This window comes from Panulirus ornatus, chromosome 6 (genome assembly GCF_036320965.1).
Source record: "Panulirus ornatus isolate Po-2019 chromosome 6, ASM3632096v1, whole genome shotgun sequence".
Lineage (NCBI taxonomy): Eukaryota > Metazoa > Arthropoda > Malacostraca > Decapoda > Palinuridae > Panulirus > Panulirus ornatus.
The window spans coordinates 26,335,893-26,356,094 of NC_092229.1; the positions used below are offsets into that span (position 1 = coordinate 26,335,893).

At 39.1% G+C, this 20,202-nt stretch overlaps 1 protein-coding gene across 1 annotated transcript in view; it reads right to left on the reverse strand.

Moving 5' to 3' along the window:
* Positions 1 to 1,985: 1,985 nt before the first annotated feature.
* The window catches only part of LOC139749133 (sorting nexin-25-like), a 455,484-nt gene continuing 437,267 nt past the window's right edge, over positions 1,986 to 20,202 (reverse strand). The window contains 3 exon segments of the mRNA XM_071662758.1: positions 1,986 to 8,083; positions 18,144 to 18,282; positions 19,710 to 19,856. Coding sequence (XP_071518859.1) covers positions 8,015 to 8,083; positions 18,144 to 18,282; positions 19,710 to 19,856 — 355 coding nt within the window. The 3' untranslated portion in view covers positions 1,986 to 8,014.

Here is a 20,202-nt window from a genome sequence, read left to right on the forward strand (position 1 = left end):
CTTTATTTACCTCCTTCCAGAACATCTTTTTATTCTCCCTAAAATTTAATGATACTCTCTCACCCCAACTCTCATTTGCCCTCTTTTTCACCTCTTGCACCTTTCTCTTGACCTCCTGTCTCTTTCTTTTATACATCTCCCACTCAGTTGCATTTTTTACCTGCAAAAATCGTCCAAATGCCTCTCTCTTCTCTTTCACTAATACTCTTACTTCTTCATCCCACCACTCACTACCCTTTCTAATCAACCCACCTCCCACTCTTCTCATGCCACAAGCATCTTTTGCGCAATCCATCACTGATTCCCTAAATACATCCCATTCCTCCCCCACTCCCCTTACTTCCATTGTTCTCACCTTTTTCCATTCTGTACTCAGTCTCTCCTGGTACTTCCTTACACAAGTCTCCTTCCCAAGCTCACTTACTCTCACCACCCTCTTCACCCCAACATTCACTCTTCTTTTCTGAAAACCCATACAAATCTTCACCTTAGCCTCCACAAGATAATGATCAGACATCCCTCCAGTTGCACGTCTCAGCACATTAACATCCAAATGTCTCTCTTTCGCGCGCCTGTCAATTAACACGTAATCCAATAACGCTCTCTGGCCATCTCTCCTACTTACATACGTATACTTATGTATATCTCGCTATTTAAACCAGATATTCCCAATCACCAGTCCTTTTTCAGCACATAAATCTACAAGCTCTTCACCATTTCCATTTACAACACTGAACACCCCATGTATACCAATTATTCCCTCAACTGCCACATTACTCACCTTTGCATTCAAATCACCCATCACTATAACCTGGTCTCGTGCACCAAAACCACTAACACACTCATTCAGCTGCTCCCAAAACACTTGTCTCTCATGATCTTTCTTCTCATGCCCAGGTGCATATGCACCAATAATCACCCATCTCTCTCCATCAACTTTCAGTTTTACCCATATTAATCAAGAATTTACTTTCTTACATTCTATCACATACTCCCACAACTCCTGTTTCAGGAGTACTGCTACTCCTTCCCTTGCTCTTGTCCTCTCACTAACCCCTGACTTTACTCCCAAGACATTCCCAAACCACTCTTCCCCTTTACCCTTGAGCTTCGTTTCACTCAGAGCCAAAACATCCAGGTTCCTTTCCTCAAACATACTACCTATCTCTCCTTTTTTCACATCTTGGTTACATCCACACACATTTAGACACCCCAGTCTGAGCCTTCGAGGAGGATGAGCACTCCCCGCATGACTCCTTCTTCTGTTTCCCATTTTAGAAAGTTAAAAAATACAAGGAGGGGAGGATTTCTGGCCCCCCGCTCCCGTCCCATCTAGTCGCCTTCTACGACACGCGAGGAATGCGTGGGAAGTATTCTTTCACCCCTATCCCCAGGGATAATATATATATATATATATACATATATACATACATACACATACATCCGCACATATAGACACACACACACATATACATATATATACATATGAAAAATGTAAGAAACAATTTAGAAAACTGAAACTTCTAGCTTGAAAGGAAATGAAAAAATGAATGTCACATAATGGTTTAACCTCTGGCTATGGAAAAGGGAAAATGTATAATTCATTTACACAAACGTCAATAGCAGTTCTCATCGATTTAACCACTGTATCAATAAGCTTCAATGTCTAAGCTATATATATATATATATATATATATATATATATATATATATATATATATATATATATATACATATATTTATATATATATTTTTTTTTTTTAATAGAGGGAACAGAGAAGGGGGCCAGGTGAGGATATTCCCTCAAAGGCCCAGTCCTGTTCTCAATGCTACCTCGCTAATGCGGGAAATGGCGAATAGTATGAAAGAAATATATATGAGAATGACACCATTTGGAATTTTTAACATGAAATACAAGACATTCCATAAGTCATAGTGTGAGGATGTGAATCTTAAGGGGAATAAAAAGTAGATAAACATTCAGATTACAGTTGTATCATTTTAATTATAAAATACAGTCATTTAGAGCAGAAGATATATTAGTGCTTGGTCCTATCTGGATATGTTGATCCCTAAACTGGCAATGCAAATGTAAACTTCACGACTTATAACACTATGTGCAAAGACCCGATAGAAGGGTGGGTTTATACTGTTGAGCTGATACAACATAAGTCATATAAAACCAGTTTGTTAATGGCATCTTGAATTTTTTTGAATGGAATGTTAAAACTGAGATCATATGTTCCCCTGAGTAACAAGTCCAAAATCTGGGTTTCACATACAGCTAATGAGACTAATTTTTTGAAAGAATAATACATCTACTAAAGCTAGGGTAATTTTGCCCCCATATAACACATGAAAAGAAAGAAATACAAAAAATATAGCTATGTTCTTCCATTCTTCATTAAATCACTACAAAAATATCCACACTTACTGATAACACCCATTTGGTATCTGTTGAAATTCAAAAATACAAAAGCTTAAGCTAATTACAAATAACTATAGTATTTGGCTTTAAGGGTATTTGATTATCTTTTTATTACATAAAATTTGAGCTATACATATAAAGTAATATGAAAGTGTTTCAGGCAAATTAACTAAATAAATTTTAAAAATCAAAATATATGCCTCTAAGTTTGCAGCTTTAAGTGATATTCAATTTACCTCACATTACATTCCCAAAGGGCCATACATGTGGTGAAAGCATGTGTGGTCTTACAATTATCATGACAAACTGATAAAGTTCAATCTTTTTTTACATGTGACTACATAATGACACTGACAGCCTTAAAGACTTTTGCAGTATATAGGCCTAAAGCTAAAATATCCAACCAACCTACATATCCTTTCAACATATTAAACATCTACAAAGCTGTGTGAACATCCCCTATATCATCCACTTTGACAATGAAGCCATTAGTACACTGGAAGCAATTGAATAGCATGCACATTTACAAATCTTAGACTGGCAACAAAGCTCTCATGGTAGTATGCCTTACATATACAGCATCTAATAATAATAGAGAAAGCATATTTTTCAACACCTGATGAATCTAAGCAGTGCTGCATATAAAAATATGACATAAAAGAGCATTTCTCATTGATATTTTACTGTAAAAGTGTTTGAAATATTAATATTTCTTTCCCTATGCCTTGCAGCTTTGAACTTTCCACTCTATCATGTCTTTTCCAATAACCATGACCTGGCATTTTTATAAGGCAAGTTTTTCACTTCCTCCAAAATTTATATAAACTCTTCCTCACCTCTCTTTTTCCAGTTCCTTTCCCTCTCTGTATTTCAATTAAAGCCCGTACATGATATGGACTTCTGTTTGTGATTGAAGCCTCCAATATAAGAAAAAAAGAAAAAGTGTTGTACTTCTGTAATTATGAATAATAATAAAAAACTTACACTATATAAATCAATCAGCATGAGACCTGGACTTGGTGCACCTCCAGATTGTTTCAGCTGCCAGGGCCTCTGAGATTGGGATGCAGGGGGTACATAGTTCCAGGACTCGGGAGTCCAAAAGCAGGCCTAGGAATTTCTGGAGATCTCGAGAAAAAGCAGAAAATCAACTGAGTGCTCCATTCTGCCTCTCTCTTATCTTCTATACCTCTGTTTGGCCTTACAGCTCATGGCATAAAACCATAGTGGATAAAAACAGGATGACTAATGGAGAAGGGACAGGGACCCAAAAGAAACTTTGTACCCCCTGATGAAATTCCTCTCAGGGATCTTGGGGCCTGCTACATCAATTTAAGTTTTGCTTGAATCTTACCAAGCAACAGCTTTTTCTAAATTCTGCAAAAACCTTCAACAATTTCAACAATGAATCAAGAGCAGGCTGAAATATGCTGGATGAAACTGTTTAGATACAATTTGTCATAATAAGTATTTGTGCTTGATATAAAATATTGGAAATTCTGGGTAAGAGAGCATTGTACTGAGTTAAATGCTGGATAATAAGGCAATGATTGTTGACAAACACATTTTTATACACACACCTATTCTATGCTGCCTCTTACAAGAAGAAACAATAAAGGCAGATCTGAAGTCCGAATATCCATAGTCCAAATATACCTAAAATCTGAATGCTGTACATTTATATGGGAATACTGCAACCATGTATATACAGCTAGAGGTAAATGGCCTCCTTTTCTTACACTGTCATCATACTCGTGCATCTCCTTCACACAAGAATATATTACTGGGAAATTAGTTCTAGGATAATGATGAATGAAAAACTGGGAAAATGTAGAGCACATGCATATGCTTTTCCAAATTACCCTCCAACATTTCAATAGGCCCATATATACTACAATATATACTACCTGTTACCCACAAATCCAATTAGTCCACAAGTCACCATGGTGAGTAGAGGTCACACATATGCTCTGGGATACACATGAGCACATGTGTATATATATTCAAATTTTTGCCCATGTCTTAATAAGTCCATGCTTTCTTGATGCATTTTATAGATATAATTTCTCCTGTAACTCTTATCAGCCCAGAGAAAAATTCTCCAGTCTCAGTCACTCATAGATCACCATGGGGAATACATGCCCCTCATTAGCCCAAACGTTATCTACCATGCAAAAGACATTTAAGACTTTTTGGGCCTCTGATGATGATGACAACAGCCAACTGTCTGGTTTGTACATATCAATAGATCCTAGAGAGAGTGATTTCGATTACCTAACACTGGGTGGATAGGTAGGCAATGGACTTCAAAATTGCATGTGGCATGCTAAGATTTAAATGCCCAATGCTAAGCCAAGGTTTAACCAACATATGGCATGACTGACAAAAAAAGCCATCATCATGCCTGAAAAAAAGAAACATGAATTAACAAACTGGCATGTATGGGAAAGAGAAAATATAAAAAAGTAATATAACTACTTTACTACTGATCAAGAGAAATGCTCAGTAGGAGAAGGATTGTGGATACTGCATCTGACAGCTCAAAAGAAGAGGGAAGGATATTGAGGTCTTGTTTATACTGAGCTTGACATCACCCTCTACTCTTATTTCTTACACAGGCAAAGCACTGGTGGTGAAGATTTAAAATTTAAGATTTAAAAATAGTGGTATTACACTACCCACATGGGGGCCCAGTTAGGATATTCCCTCTAAGGCTCAGTCCTCTGTTCTTAACGCTACCTCACTAACGGAGGAAATGACGAGTATGTATAAAAAAACCGTAAGACCAAAACTCTGTCCTAAAAAATGAGCAAGAATTGCATCTTTTATGCAAGACCCAATCTCTATCCTGGTCTACAACACTTGTTCGGAGTAAAAAAGTGGAAGAGTTGTGGGCAAGGACTATATTTAAATGTTTTTCAAATAGTTTATGGCACAAATATTCACTTATATTACATACAAATACCTTAAAAAATTGGACAATCCTAGCAGAAAGATAAGTAACCATAATCACAAAAAATCCATGACCTGAACACTGCTCAGTTCCAAGGAATTCGGACTGGAGATCTTCTACCTGATGTGTAATATTCAAACAACATAAATCAGGCAATTTAAAAGCAGATCTGTTGCTTTATCTATTTACATGTACCAGGCTTAGAAAATTGTTCAAAGAGAAGTACATCTTGCCTGAATTCTAAGTACTTTAATACTGAACTTAGAAAGCCAGCAGCAAAAATAGAATTTTTTTTAGCATTATAATCCAAACACGGATTCTTTTACTATGCAGTCAGAGCACTTAAAAGTGCTGCTAAATGACCGGACTTCTTTTCAGATATACTGAAGGACAGAGTGCATCAATCCTCCATCTCTTTCCAATCCTTATATACCAATGACCATATTTCTATTCAGATATACTGGGGGCCAGACAACATCAATCATCCATCTTCTGCCAGTCATTATATGCTAATGACTAGATTTCTTTTCAGATGTATTGAAAGAAGACGACATCAATCCTCCATCCCCTACCAGCCATTATATGCCTAATTACTGTTAAGATCCAGCAAAAGATACCCATTCCCAAGTCACAGAATTCAAATATAAATTCAGTCTTTCTTCAAAGGCAGATTTCATTAATTTCAGATGCATGACCACACACCTGAAAAAATTCACTGTGCCCTTATTTTTCAGTTACTTGAATCTCAGTGTCAAACAAGTTCACAACCATTCTTTTCTTATTCAAATAAAAATGTGTTAAATCCAGTGCACTACTCCCTTACTTAAAGTTGGAACAATATATGAGAGACTCAAGCAGTCTTTCCTTGTGGTGTCTTCTTTCCTCCCAGATTTGTATATTTATTGAATTAGATAAAGACAGTTGCTAAATATATCTAAATATCTATAAGCTACAGTTTGTGATCTAGATTTTTTTAATACTGTAAGTTTCCACTTACAAATTTCTTTGGTTATGTAATGTGTCACTGTTTACTCAAATACAGTATTTGGGATTTAACTTCAACTGACAGGGTTGTAGTACCAGAGATATGTACATTTATATATTTCATATACCCTATCATGTTTCCAAAGTAATACCTCTAACTATAACTAAATGAGTATTAATGCCTTACATAAGATCCTCAAAAAAAAGTAAAGCCTTTACAAAATTATTAATTTTGTATTTAAGGTAATGCAACTTAAGAGAGAGAATTTAATCTTTTTCTACACTGTAGTGTAGATCCACTTTCCTTAAAGAATTCATTTCATTCAGCCAATGACAGCCATATCTATCTATTTAACTATTTCTTTTTAAATGAAAAAATGGATATCTCATAAAAAAAAAAACTAAACAATTATTGCTGCTCTTAACAAAATCCTGCAAATAAAACAACAACAAAGTAACACTCAAAATACTTGTCAGCAATGACAGAAACAGAACTGCTGCTTTCTGTAAATTTATACTGTAAATGAAGTTTCCTGCATCCAATGCAGTATCTGACAAGCAAGTAGATTACAAAATATCTGTAAACTTTAAGTGTCACAATTCCACAACAAAATTCAACAACAATTGCCAAAGAAGTTTCATCATCATGTGTTTGAAGCATGTGTGAAATACTTTCACAGTGCAAAAAAATGTGTATCAAAGCTGGGTTTTCCCAGTAAATGATTTAATCACTACATTTAAGACAAAACTATAAGTAGGGAAGCAAGAAAAGATATGGTATTGTGAAATACATAGTAGAGCAGCAGATCACCAAGAGAATGTTGTATGTAGACAGAGATAGTAACTATCAACAAGAGACTGAAGGCCTACTGAGAAACTTGAAATAAAAATGAGTCATCATTGTAGGAGACATGATCCAGACAGAAAAAAATACAGTTTAAGGACAGTAAATGAACATGACTGTACAGGCTGTACCTCTTTAATCCTGCACCCTTGGGACCTCGCCATTGCCAGACCACAGAAAATACTGGAAAACAGAAATTGACTCCTAAGTCATAGACAGATGATGATCCGATCTCATAGTACTCACACAAAGTCTTTATAGAAGTAACTCCTCCTTTTCAAGCATAAATGATGATTTATGCTTATGCTTATTAGCACTAGCTTCATCTTTTGCACCTCTTGGTTTCTTGGATGACATCCTGAAGGGCTAAAATACAACAGATTATAAGAAACCGACAGGATTGTTAATCAGCTTGGCTGCAGTGTAAACAGATTTTGGCACCTTAGCAGTTCCATAAATTAATAGCTAATGGCCACAGATTCAAAACATGCTGGACCATGGGAGTTGATGGACCATAGAGCACCAGATTAGAGAGGTACAACCTGTAGGAGAGTTAGAGGTGCAAGTAAATATGGGAAAAGACATTAAAGGCCATAAGTTTTACTTCCAGCATACAGTTGCTTTGAGAAAGAATTGCCAAATTACCTATTACCTGGGAAGACTGAATCTCAAAAGGTTAGACCTGATAACTCTTTGGCTCCTGGTGAGCTACCCCATGTTGTCAAATGTCTTCATATATTTGTTTTTTCATTGCCATCGTGAATATACTGATGGCTTCTGATGGTTAGTATTGTTATGATGGTATTCATAATTTTTTTTCAATGTGTTCCTGAAGTTCAGGAAACAGTTCTTTAAGGAGGACTTCCAATACAGTCTGAAAAAAGTAAAATTTATCTTAAAGAGAGATTTAATGTAAAGTATGTCAACATACACCTACATAAGAAAAGAATACAAAAGAAATTGATAAAACAATAATTTCAGCTTGAACAGAGAAAGTTGAATTTGTCAGTATCCTCATCACACATTAACAGCTAATGAGAAAGCAGAAGATATAAGATACAAGTACCTCCTTTTTCCTTGAACACATTTAATACCAATACACCGATTCAAACCTTGTTTATTCTTCTCACATAAGTACTTATGCCAACTCCTGTCCACTAAAACATTTTTAAGTATAATCATGACAAAGTCCAACAAATCTATGGCCCCTAGTTTCCTGCATTGTTGGGTGCTAAGAATCAATGGGTTTCCGCCTGACTCTACTGCCAATGAGAGAGAAGGCTTTGACAGTAGTAGTACCAGTTCCTCCCATGACCTTCCCCTCTCTCTTAGACCTTCCTCTTTTTCTATTTACTATACCAACATTCATGGTCTCTTTAGTAACCTCTCCTCTGTGGAACATTATCTTCTACCTTTCCTAATATCTTCCTTCTCTCTGAGATAAGGTTGCTTAATGATGTTCTTACTAGTCCCTTTTTCATATCCAACTATAATCTCCACTCACAATTCCAGTTCAAAGGTGGTGTTTGTGCATACTCCAACATCTACATACCTGTTGCACATCTCAAGGCCCTTGAGTCCCCAAACTTTGGTGCTACATGGCTCATGGCTACACTTTTCCTTTGTTTCATCTATTGCTATCCTAATTCTACAAATTTTATATCTCTTCAACTATCTAAACATACCATGAAACTGTGGCATCCTCTCACCCACAAAGCGAGATCCTCCATCTCAGGCATTTCAACATTTACAAAAGGGAATGGGTGAATTCCTTCCATACAGATGGTGGAGGGATTGAAGCCCTCAAGTTTTCCATTTTCAATGATTTAGAGCAAATTATCTCCTACCTTACCCATACTCCTGATTGCTGTGACCACTCTCCTAATGTTCTGGATCTGTGATCAGTTTTTCACCTCTAGTCCATCCTGCTGTAACAACACAATCTCGCCCCAACTGGTTCATCTGACTGCACTTTCATAAATGTATCTATTCTAATGGTCCCTCCTAAGTGTAAACACTGACACCTCAACATTGCTGACTGGAATAACTTATGTAACTTCCTTTTTGACTTTTCTTGGGTAAATTACTGTCTCTTTTGTGTTGATGCTTCTGTCTCTGCCAAAGGCATAGTATAGGTTATTCTTGCGGGAATGGAAGCATTCATTCTCTCCTCCTCCAAGACTACCTCTTCTTCTAATCCATGGTTCAATTATTCCTGTTCTAAGGCCATTCAGGTAAGGGATCAGGCATATCAGGCTTTGAAAAACTCTCCTTTTTCTGACTCCCAATCAGCTTTTATTGCTGCCTGAAATCACTACAAGCACTTTGTCCATCATGCAGTGTTCCTTTATTAAAAGGAAGTGTGATAACCTCTCCTCATCATATACTGATGGATCTTTCTGGTCTTAAGCTAAGGGCATCTATAACAACTTCTGTTGCTCTACCTTTCTTTCATTTTTCTGTTCTCATGGTACTATAACTGTCTCTCCCATTGACAAAGCAACTCTCTTTGGTTCCCATTTCTCCTCCTAAATCCACCTTAGATGATTCAAACATTACTTCACCCTCTGATGCTCCTGTTACTACTAATCCTATGCCCCTCACTGTAATCTCTTTTTTAGACTGTCAGAAAAGCACTTCTCTCTCTCTGGACACAAGCAAGGCTTATGGTCCTGATGGAATCCATCCACATGTACTGAAAGAATGCCTCTGAAATTGCACCACTTGCACCTGTGCTTGCTCGTCTCTTCCATTTCTGTTTGAAAACCAAAACTTTTCCTTCTCCTTGGTAGCATGCACTGATACATCCTATCCCTAAGAAGGGTGACCATTCTGACCCCTCTAACTATCGTTCTATTGCTTTGAAATCTACCATTCCCAGTCTCTGAATTCCTCCTCGAAACTCAGTCTTCTCTACGATCACCAGAATGGCTTCCATAAGGTGAGATCCATTGGTGATATTTTTTTCCTGTCTTATTAATGTCTGGTCATCATCCCACAAAGATTTATTTTTTCCTGTCTTATTAATGTCTGGTCATCATCCCACAAAGATTTTGGGTTGTCATATGTAGTTGCCCTTGACATATCCAAAGGTTTTGACTCCTTCTCCATCAACAGTGGTGTCCTTCAAGGTTCTGCTCTGTTCCCCACACTTTTTCTCAATTAACTCAGACTTGGACAGGACAGGATATCTCAGTGGGGTAGGCAAAATCTGGTGAAGTTTAATGCATCCAAGGCCCAGTTTCTACCCATCTCTTTATCAAAAGCTCCTCACAACTCTTATCTTTTCTTTGATGGTTCTGTAAGTCCACCTCTTGACTCAACGAACATATTTGGCATTACTGTAATATCCACTCTTTCTTGGAAACCTCCCATTATGGGAATAACTAAGTCTGCCTCTAAGAAACTTGGTGTCCTGTTTAGACTGATTCATCCTTATGTGGGGTACTGCTCTCACTTTTGGGGTGGTTCTGGCTTTGCATATTCACTTGACAGAGTTATGTTGAGAGGTCCAAGTTATAAACTGTCTCCGGCTAACTTTCAAACTTGACCCTCTTGCCCTACACTGCAATGAAGGTTCACTTTTCCTCTTCTTTAGGTATTACTATGGTTTTTGCTCATCAGGACTGGCTGCTTATGTGCTCCTCCCACTAGCTAGATCACACAATGCTTAGCAGGCTGTTGCATTACATGATTACTGAGTTGCTGCTGGCAACTCATCGGTGGGCCACTTCAATAACATTTTCTTTCCCTACACCTCAAAGCCCTGAAACTCTCTATCTTCTCATGTCCTTTCCAATAACTATGACCTGGCACATGTTAAAAGACAGGTTTTTCACTTGATGAATACTTTCCCTTGTCTCTTCTTTTTCCCTTTCATAATCCTCTCTGTATTTCAATTAAGGCCCAGCCTTGTGGATTTTTGTCTGTGACTGGAGCCTTGAGAGAAAGGGAGAAAGAGAGTGAGTCGCAAGTTTGAACTTTGAGATTCCAGAATTTTTTCACAAGATGAATAATGTGTGAAAACTTTATTGAAAAACAAAGATGGGTTAAAAAAGTCCCTCAGAAAAGGAGAATGACATATAACAACTTCATCAAAATACTCAGATGGGTTTGCTAAAAAGGTCCATGAAAAAAAGAAATAAGAATATGCTTATTACTTTGGAGGAACAAGTGAGACATGTGTTCTGATGAGCGATCCTGGGGATTAGGAACCTCTAATTGTCTTGGGGAGATTTCTGCCTCCAGACCTTTGCTAATCACCTTTCAGTGGCTGTTGTCTTCAGCATGGCCCATGTCTCCCTCCCATTCAGCAATCTCTATTTGGCAATGATGCCAGTGGCCTCAACCTACATAATCAGTCAACTAGACTCATCACTTCCAGCCAATTTTGCAAAATTTTACCTTGTGCACAACAACACTGCACCCATGGACCACCTGGAGCACACTAAGCAATCTAATCCCTAACCATTCACCCATCCTGTTACTCTAACTGGCCTACTCAACCTACACAGCAACAGAAACAACCACTGTAATTGTTCCTTTATTCTAAACCTCACCAAATTTTCATGTTAATGTTGCATTTGGGTGGAGAGAATGTGAGCTTGCATAATGCTCCCAGAACGGGAGCGGGGGGCCAGAAATCCTCCCCTCCTTGTATTTTTTTTTTAACTTTCTAAAATGGGAAACAGAAGAAGGAGTCACGCGGGGAGTGCTCATCCTCCTCGAAGGCTCAGACTGGGGTGCCTAAATGTGTGTGGATGTAACCAAGATGTGAAAAAAGGAGAGATAGGTAGTATGTTTGAGGAAAGGAACCTGGATGTTTTGGCTCTGAGTGAAACGAAGCTCAAGGGTAAAGGGGAAGAGTGGTTTGGGTATGTCTTGGGAGTAAAGTCAGGGGTTAGTGAGAGGACAAGAGCAAGGGAAGGAGTAGCAATACTCCTGAAACAGGAGTTGTGGGAGTATGCGATAGAATGTAAGAAAGTAAATTCTCGATTAATATGGGTAAAACTGAAAGTTGATGGAGAGAGATGGGTGATTATTGGTGCATATGCACCCGGGCATGAGAAGAAAGACCATGAGAGGCAAGTGTTTTGGGAGCAGCTGAATGAGTGTGTTAGTGGTTTTGATGCACGAGACCAGGTTATAGTGATGGGTGATTTGAATGCAAAGGTGAGTAATGTGGCAGTTGAGGGAATAATTGGTATACATGGGGTGTTCAGTGTTGTAAATGAAAATGGTGAAGAGCTTGTAGATTTATGTGCTGAAAAAGGACTGATGATTGGGAATACCTGGTTTAAAAAGCGAGATATACCAACACAGCTTTCCATGGTTTACCCCAGACGCTTCACATGCCCTGATTCAATCCACTGACAGCACGTCAACCCTGGTATACCACATCGATCCAATTCACTCTATTCCTTGCCCTCCTTTCACCCTCCTGCATGTTCAGGCCCCGATCACACAGAATCTTTTTCACTCCATCTTTCCACCTCCAATTTGGTCTCCCACTTCTCCTCGTTCCCTCCACCTCCGACACATATATCCTCTTGGTCAATCTTTCCTCACTCATTCTCTCCATGTGCCCAAACCATTTCAAAACACCCTCTTCTGCTCTCTCAACCACGCTCTTTTTATTTCCACACATCTCTCTTACCCTTACGTTACTTACTCGATCAAACCACCTCACACCACACATTGTCCTCAAACATCTCATTTCCAGCACATCCACCCTCCTGCGCATAACTCTATCCATAGCCCACGCCTCGCAACCATACAACATTGTTGGAACCACTATTCCTTCAAACATACCCATTTTTGCTTTCCGAGATAATGTTCTCGACTTCCACACATTCTTCAAGGCTCCCAGGATTTTCGCCCCCTCCCCCACCCTATGATCCACTTCCGCTTCTATGGTTCCATCCGCTGCCAGATCCACTCCCAGATATCTAAAACACTTTACTTCCTCCAGTTTTTCTCCATTCAAACTTACCTCCCAATTGACTTGACCCTCAACCCTACTGTACCTAATAACCTTGCTCTTATTCACATTTACTCTTAACTTTCTTCTTTCACACACTTTACCAAACTCAGTCACCAGCTTCTGCAGTTTCTCACATGAATCAGCCACCAGCGCTGTATCATCAGCGAACAACAACTGACTCACTTCCCAAGCTCTCTCATCCCCAACAGACTGCATACTTGCCCCTCTTTCCAAAACTCTTGCATTTACCTCCCTAACAACCCCATCCATAAACAAATTAAACAACCATGGAGACATCACACACCCCTGCCGCAAACCTACATTCACTGAAAACCAATCACTTTCCTCTCTTCCTACACGTATATATATATATATATATATATATATATATATATATATATATATATATATATATATATATATATATATATCTCGACTTCCACACATTCTTCAAGGCTCCCAGACTTTTCACCCCCTCCCCCACCCTATGATCCACTTCCGCTTAACAATGTTGTATGGTTGCGAGGCGTGGGCTATGGATAGAGTTGTGCGCAGGAGGATGGATGTGCTGGAAGTGAGATGTTTGAGGACAATGTGTGGTGTGAGGTGGTTTGATCGAGTAAGTAACGTAAGGGTAAGAGAGATGTGTGGAAATAAAAAGAGCGTGGTTGAGAAAGCAGAAGAGGGTGTTTTGAAATGGTTTGGGCACATGGAGAGAATGAGTGAGGAAAGACTGACCAAGAGGATATAAGTGTCGGAGGTGGAGGGAACGAGGAGAAGAGGGAGACCAAATTGGAGGTGGAAAGATGGAGTGAAAAAGATTTTGTGTGATCGGGGCCTGAACATGCAGGAGGGTGAAAGGAGGGCAAGGAATAGAGTGAATTGGAGCCATGTGGTATACCGGGGTTGACATGCTGTCAGTGGATTGAATCAGGGCATGTGAAGCGTCTGGGGTAAACCATGGAAAGCTGTGTAGGTGTGTATATTTGCGTGTGTGGATGTATGTATATACATGTGTATGGGGGTGGGTTGGGCCATTTCTTTCGTCTGTTTCATTGCGCTACCTCGCAAACGCGGGAGACAGCGACAAAGCAAAAAAAAAAAAAAAGAAAAATATATATATATATATATCCCTGGGGATAGGGGATTAAGAGTACTTCCCACGTATTCCCTGCGTGTCGTAGAAGGCGACTAAAAGGGGAGGGAGCGGGGGGCTGGAAATCCTCCCCTCTCGGGTTTTTTTTAATTTTCCAAAAGAAGGAACAGAGAATTGGGCCAGGTGAGGGTATTCCCTCAAAGGCCCAGTCCTCTGTTCTTAACGCTACCTCGCTAATGCGGGAAATGGCGAATAGTTTGAAAGAAGAAAAATATATATATATATATATATATATATATATATATATATATATATATGAAGAGGGTGGTGAGGGAAGTGAGCTTGGGAAGGAGACTTGTGTGAGGAAGTACCAGGAGAGACTGAGTACAGAATGGAAAAAGGTGAGAACAATGGAAGTAAGGGGAGTGGGGGAGGAATGGGATGTATTTAGGGAACCACTGATGGATTGCGCAAAAGATGCTTGTGGCATGAGAAGAGTGGGAGGTGGGTTGATTAGAAAGGGTAGTGAGTGGTGGGATGAAGAAGTAAGATTATTAGTGAAAGAGAAGAGAGAGGTATTTGAACGATTTTTGCAGGGAAAAAATGCAATTGAGTGGGAGATGTATAAAAGAAAGAGACAGGAGGTCAAGAGAAAGGTGCAAGAGGTGAAAAAGAGGGCAAATGAGAGTTGGGGTGAGAGAGTATCATTAAATTTTAGGGAGAATAAAAAGATGTTCTGGAAGGAGGTAAATAAAGTGCGTAAGACAAGGGAGCAAATGGGAACTTCAGTGAAGGGCGCAAATGGGGAGGTGATAACAAGTAGTGGTGATGTGAGAAGGAGATGAAGTGAGTATTTTGAAGGTTTGTTGAATGTGTTTGATGATAGAGTGGCAGATATAGGGTGTTTTGGTCGAGGTGGTGTGCAAAGTGAGAGGGTTAGGGAAAATGATTTGGTAAACAGAGAAGAGGTAGTAAAAGCTTTACGGAAGATGAAAGCCGGCAAGGCAGCAGGTTTGGATGGTATTGCAGTGGAATTTATTAAAAAAGGGGGTGACTCTATTATTGACTGGTTGGTAAGGTTATTTAATGTATGTATGACTCATGGTGAGGTGCCTGAGGATTGGCGGAATGCGTGCATAGTGCCATTGAACAAAGGCAAAGGGGATAAGAGTGAGTGCTCAAATTACAGAGGTATAAGTCTGTTGAGTATTCCTGGTAAATTATATGGGAGGGTATTGATTGAGAGGGTGAAGGCATGTACAGAGCATCAGATTGGGGAAGAGCAGTGTGGTTTCAGAAGTGGTAGAGGATGTGTGGATCAGGTGTTTGCTTTGAAGAATATATGTGAGAAATACTTAGAAAAGCAAATGGTTTTGTATGTAGCATTTATGGATCTGGAGAAGGCATATGATACAGTTGATAGAGATGCTTTGTGGAAAGTATCAAGAATATATGGTGTGGGAGGCAAGTTGTTAGAAGCAGTGAAAAGTTTTTATCGAGGATGTAAGGCATGTGTACGTGTAGGAAGAGAGGAAAGTGATTGGTTCTCAGTGAATGTAGGTTTGCGGCAGGGGTGTGTGATGTCTCCATGGTTGTTTAATTTGTTTATGGATGGGGTTGTTAGGGAGGTGAATGCAAGAGTTTTGGAAAGAGGGGCAAGTATGAAGTCTGTTGGGGATGAGAGAGCTTGGGAAGTGAGTCAGTTGTTGTTCGCTGATGATACAGCACTGGTGGCTGATTCATGTGAGAAACTGCAGAAGCTGGTGACTGAGTTTGGTAAAGTGTGTGAAAGAAGAAAGTTAAGAGTAAATGTGAATAAGAGCAAGGTTATTAGGTACAGTAGGGTTGAGGGTCAAGTCAATTAGGAGGTAAGTTTGAATGGAGCAAAACTGGAGGAAGTAAAGTGTTTTAGATATCTGGGAGTGGATCTGGCAGCAGATGGAACCATGGAAGCGGAAGTGGATCATAGGGTGGGGGAGGGGGCGAAAATGCTGGGAGCCTTGAAGAATGTGTGGAAGTCGAGAACATTATCTCTGAAAGCAAAAATGGGTATGTTTGAAGGAATAGTGGTTCCAACAATGTTGTATGGTTGCGAGGCGTGGGCTATGGATAGAGGTGTGTGCAGGAGGATGGATTTGCTGGAAGTGAGATGTTTGAGGACAATGTGTGGTGTGAGGTGGTTTGATCGAGTAAGTAACGTAAGGGTAAGAGAGATGTGTGGAAATAAAAAGAGCATGGTTGAGAGAGCAGAAGAGGGTGTTTTGAAATGGTTTGGGCACATGGAGAGAATGAGTGAGGAAAGATTGACCAAGAGGATATATGTGTCAGAGGTGGAGGGAACGAGGAGAAGTGGGAGACCAAATTGGAGGTGGAAAGATGGAGTGAAAAAGATTTTGTGTGATCGGGGCCTGAACATGCAGGAGGGTGAAAGGAGGGCAAGGAATAGAGTGAATTGGATCGTTGTGGTATACCGGGGTTGACGTGCTGTCAGTGGATTGAATCAGGGCATGTGAAGCGTCTGGGGTAAACCATGGAAAGCTGTGTAGGTATGTATATTTGCGTGTGTGGACGTATGTATATACATGTGTATGGGGGTGGGTTAGGCCATTTCTTTCGTCTGTTTCCTTGCGCTACCTCGCAAATGTGGGAGACAGCGACAAAGCAAAAAAAAGAAAATATATATATATATATAGGTGCCTGAGGCATGTAATATTTTTTCTAGCTAAAGCAGAAAAATACTGGTTACATCTATACATAACTGGGGGTATCGAATACAAGCTAGAAATTCAGGCAAGAGTGGGAAATCTAAAATCAACTGATGATAATAAAAGTGAAACATACATCCTCAGTTCATGATTGTAGCAGTTTAAGTGTTAAAAAGTCCTTAAACTTTTTCTGTATGATTTACTCTGCATAGCATCTGTTTTTTTTACAAGAGTGATTGTGTGAAACTACCACTTTGTTCTGTATGGGGAAGGAGTTTTACATTTGGGCCCCATCTCTTGAATATTCTCTATCATACAACCTCTTGAATTTATGTATGCTGTCTGCCTTAACCATGCCCTCAGTTAATTTGTTCCATTCATCCACCATACTATAAAAGTATTTCTTTATATCCTTATTAACAAATTTCCTACTTAATTTTGAGTTGTGTTGTCTGGTTGCTCTATCCCTACATCTCTCAAAGATCTCAGGTCATCATCCCTCACTCTTCTCTCTTCCAGAATGGGCAAATTTAAAACCTCCAACCTTTCCCTGTACCTTAGCCCTCTTAATTCTGGAGCCATCTTTGTTGTCTAGCTCTCTTAATATGGAACCATCTTTGTTCTCCTCTGGACCTTCTTTATGAGCACTTTGTGCTTCTTTAGGTGCAGTACCAAACCTATGAAGCATATTCTAGTTTTGGCATTATGTAGGATATGAATGGCTTGCAAAATATTTCCTTATCCATTTACTTGAAAGCTATTTTGATATTTGCCAGCAGACAGTTTGTTTCCCAAACTATTCTTCTAATATGGGACTCTGGCAACAGGTAGGGGTATGATGTTGACTCCCAGGACCTCACAAACAGACTCCTGAAACTTATTTTATATGAGGTAATAATCATACTGAGGCCATTTTTCACTTTGTCCCATCTTCATTTCCTTATATTTGCTCATGTTCAATTTCATCAACCATGTTTCAGGCCAACTTTGGAATATGGTTAGGTCCCCTTGTAAACTGATGTGTGTGTGTGTGTGTGTGTGTGTGTGTGTGTGTGTGTGTGTGTGTGTGTGTGTGTGTGTGTGTGTGTGTTTCTATGAGAGGTGGTATTTGCCCTGTCCCCCAGGTGACTGGGGTGACTATGAAACTTACATAGAAAAGGTTTTTGTTCAGAGCATGATGCTGAAGAGTAGTGAACAGTTTTGTTGCCCCTCGACGAGCATTTTGCTGACCCACCAAGGTGCATAAAAGAACTGGCAGATTACTCACAAACTGTTCACGAGCTTCATATCTGAAAAGAAATGCCAGCACAATACTTTAATTAACAGGAATACCAAATTGGCTCATTACACTAGAGATAATCTGATCTACCTCTGTATATCATGAAATAATCTACTTGACATCATTACATCACAACTTCAGCAATCCCTAATAGTCCAACACCAAATCTAACTTTTTACCCAAATTCAGCATAAAATAACATGCTGTCTCATTATTTCATAATCTAGAACTCAGTACATACAGTATCAAGCAGGGTTGAGGGACAGTTAGTTGGATAGTTGGAGTGTGAATTTGATAGGAGAAAATGTGGAGGAAGTGATGTGTTTTAAATACCTAGGAGTGGACATGGCAGTAAATGGAACCATTCAAGTCTAAGTGACTCATAGTGTGGGTGAGGGGGGGTGAATGTTCTGAGATCACTGAAGAATGTGTGCAGAGAACATTATTTGGGAGGGCAAAAATGGATATGTTTGAAGGTATAGTAGTCCCAACAATATGAGGCAAGGGCTGTAGATAAGGCTGTGCGAAGGAGGGTGGATGTGTTGAAAATGATATGTATGAAGATAATATGTAGTGTGAGGTAGTATGATCAAAGCAGTATTGAAAGGATAAGAGAGAAGTGTGGTAATAAAGAGTTAGCTTGAGAGAGCTGAAGAGGGTGTGCTGAAATGGTTTGGATATATGGATAAAATGAGTGAGGACAGGTTGAAAGTGGATTTATGGGTAAAGTGAGTGAGGATAAGTTGACAAAGAGGATATAAGTGTCAGAAATGGAAAGAACAAGGAGAACAGGGAGACCAAATTGAATGTGGAAGGATGGGGTGCAAAATGTTTTGAGGGATCAGGGCCTGAAAGCTGTGCATGGGATGTAATGAATTGAAATGATAAGATATACAAGGGTCAACTTGCTGTCAATGGTCTGAACCAGGGTGTGTGAAGCATATGGGGGTAAACCATGGAAAGGTATGTGGGACCTGACTGTGGACAGGGAGTTGTGGTTTCAGTGCATTACATATGACAACTAGAAAATGGATGAGCGAATGTGCCATTCTTTATTCGTCCCTGGAGCTACCTCACTAATGCAGGAAATGGCAATTAAATATGAAAAAAAATCAATGCATATCTCTTCACAGCCAAACCACACCACAGAATTTTTCAGTTGACGTTTGAAGTATATGAAGCACCAATGATCGACCTACCTCTTACACTTGGAAGCTTGGAGACAGTAAACAGGCAAAATCATGAAGATGAGTCTGTGTGCACTAACTTACTTTCATATGATGAAAAAGAAATATGACTCAGATGGCTTGGCAAAATCAGAAGTGTATAATGTCAAAATAATGTTTGATGAGCACTTTATCTAAACCAATAAAGTATAAAAAAAAAATCATGGCATATATAATAACAAAAAATAATGACTGACAAATAATGTTTAACCTTGTTCGAAGTTTGTCATCTTCAGTACGTGGCTGCTGAGTTGCCTGTAGTGCATCATTTGTGGGCCAAAGATTATCCTTCACCGTGTGCATGTAGTACAGCACCATAGACTCACTTAACATGCCAGATACTGTCTCTCGAACATGTCTATAAGTGAAATAAGTGTTACTTGTTACACTTTTGGCCTGATACTTTTGGAATAGACAACAGAACTAAACAAAATACTTCAGTGGTTACATGAATAATAAAATCTAATCCTGCCAAATATAATGAGGATCCAAAAGGGTAAAAACAGGCTAGAATATGAGTAACATATCAAAAAAACAGAAGTTACATGGAGCAGTCAGTGATAGGAACCTTAGAATTAAAATCACACCTAACTCATTACAAAAAAAAATCACATTAGGAGGATCATAAGAGATGTAAAATATATCTTAGTCAATGTTAAGACTGCCTCTAAGTACACAGAGAGCAAAATGTTCAGAGCAATTTC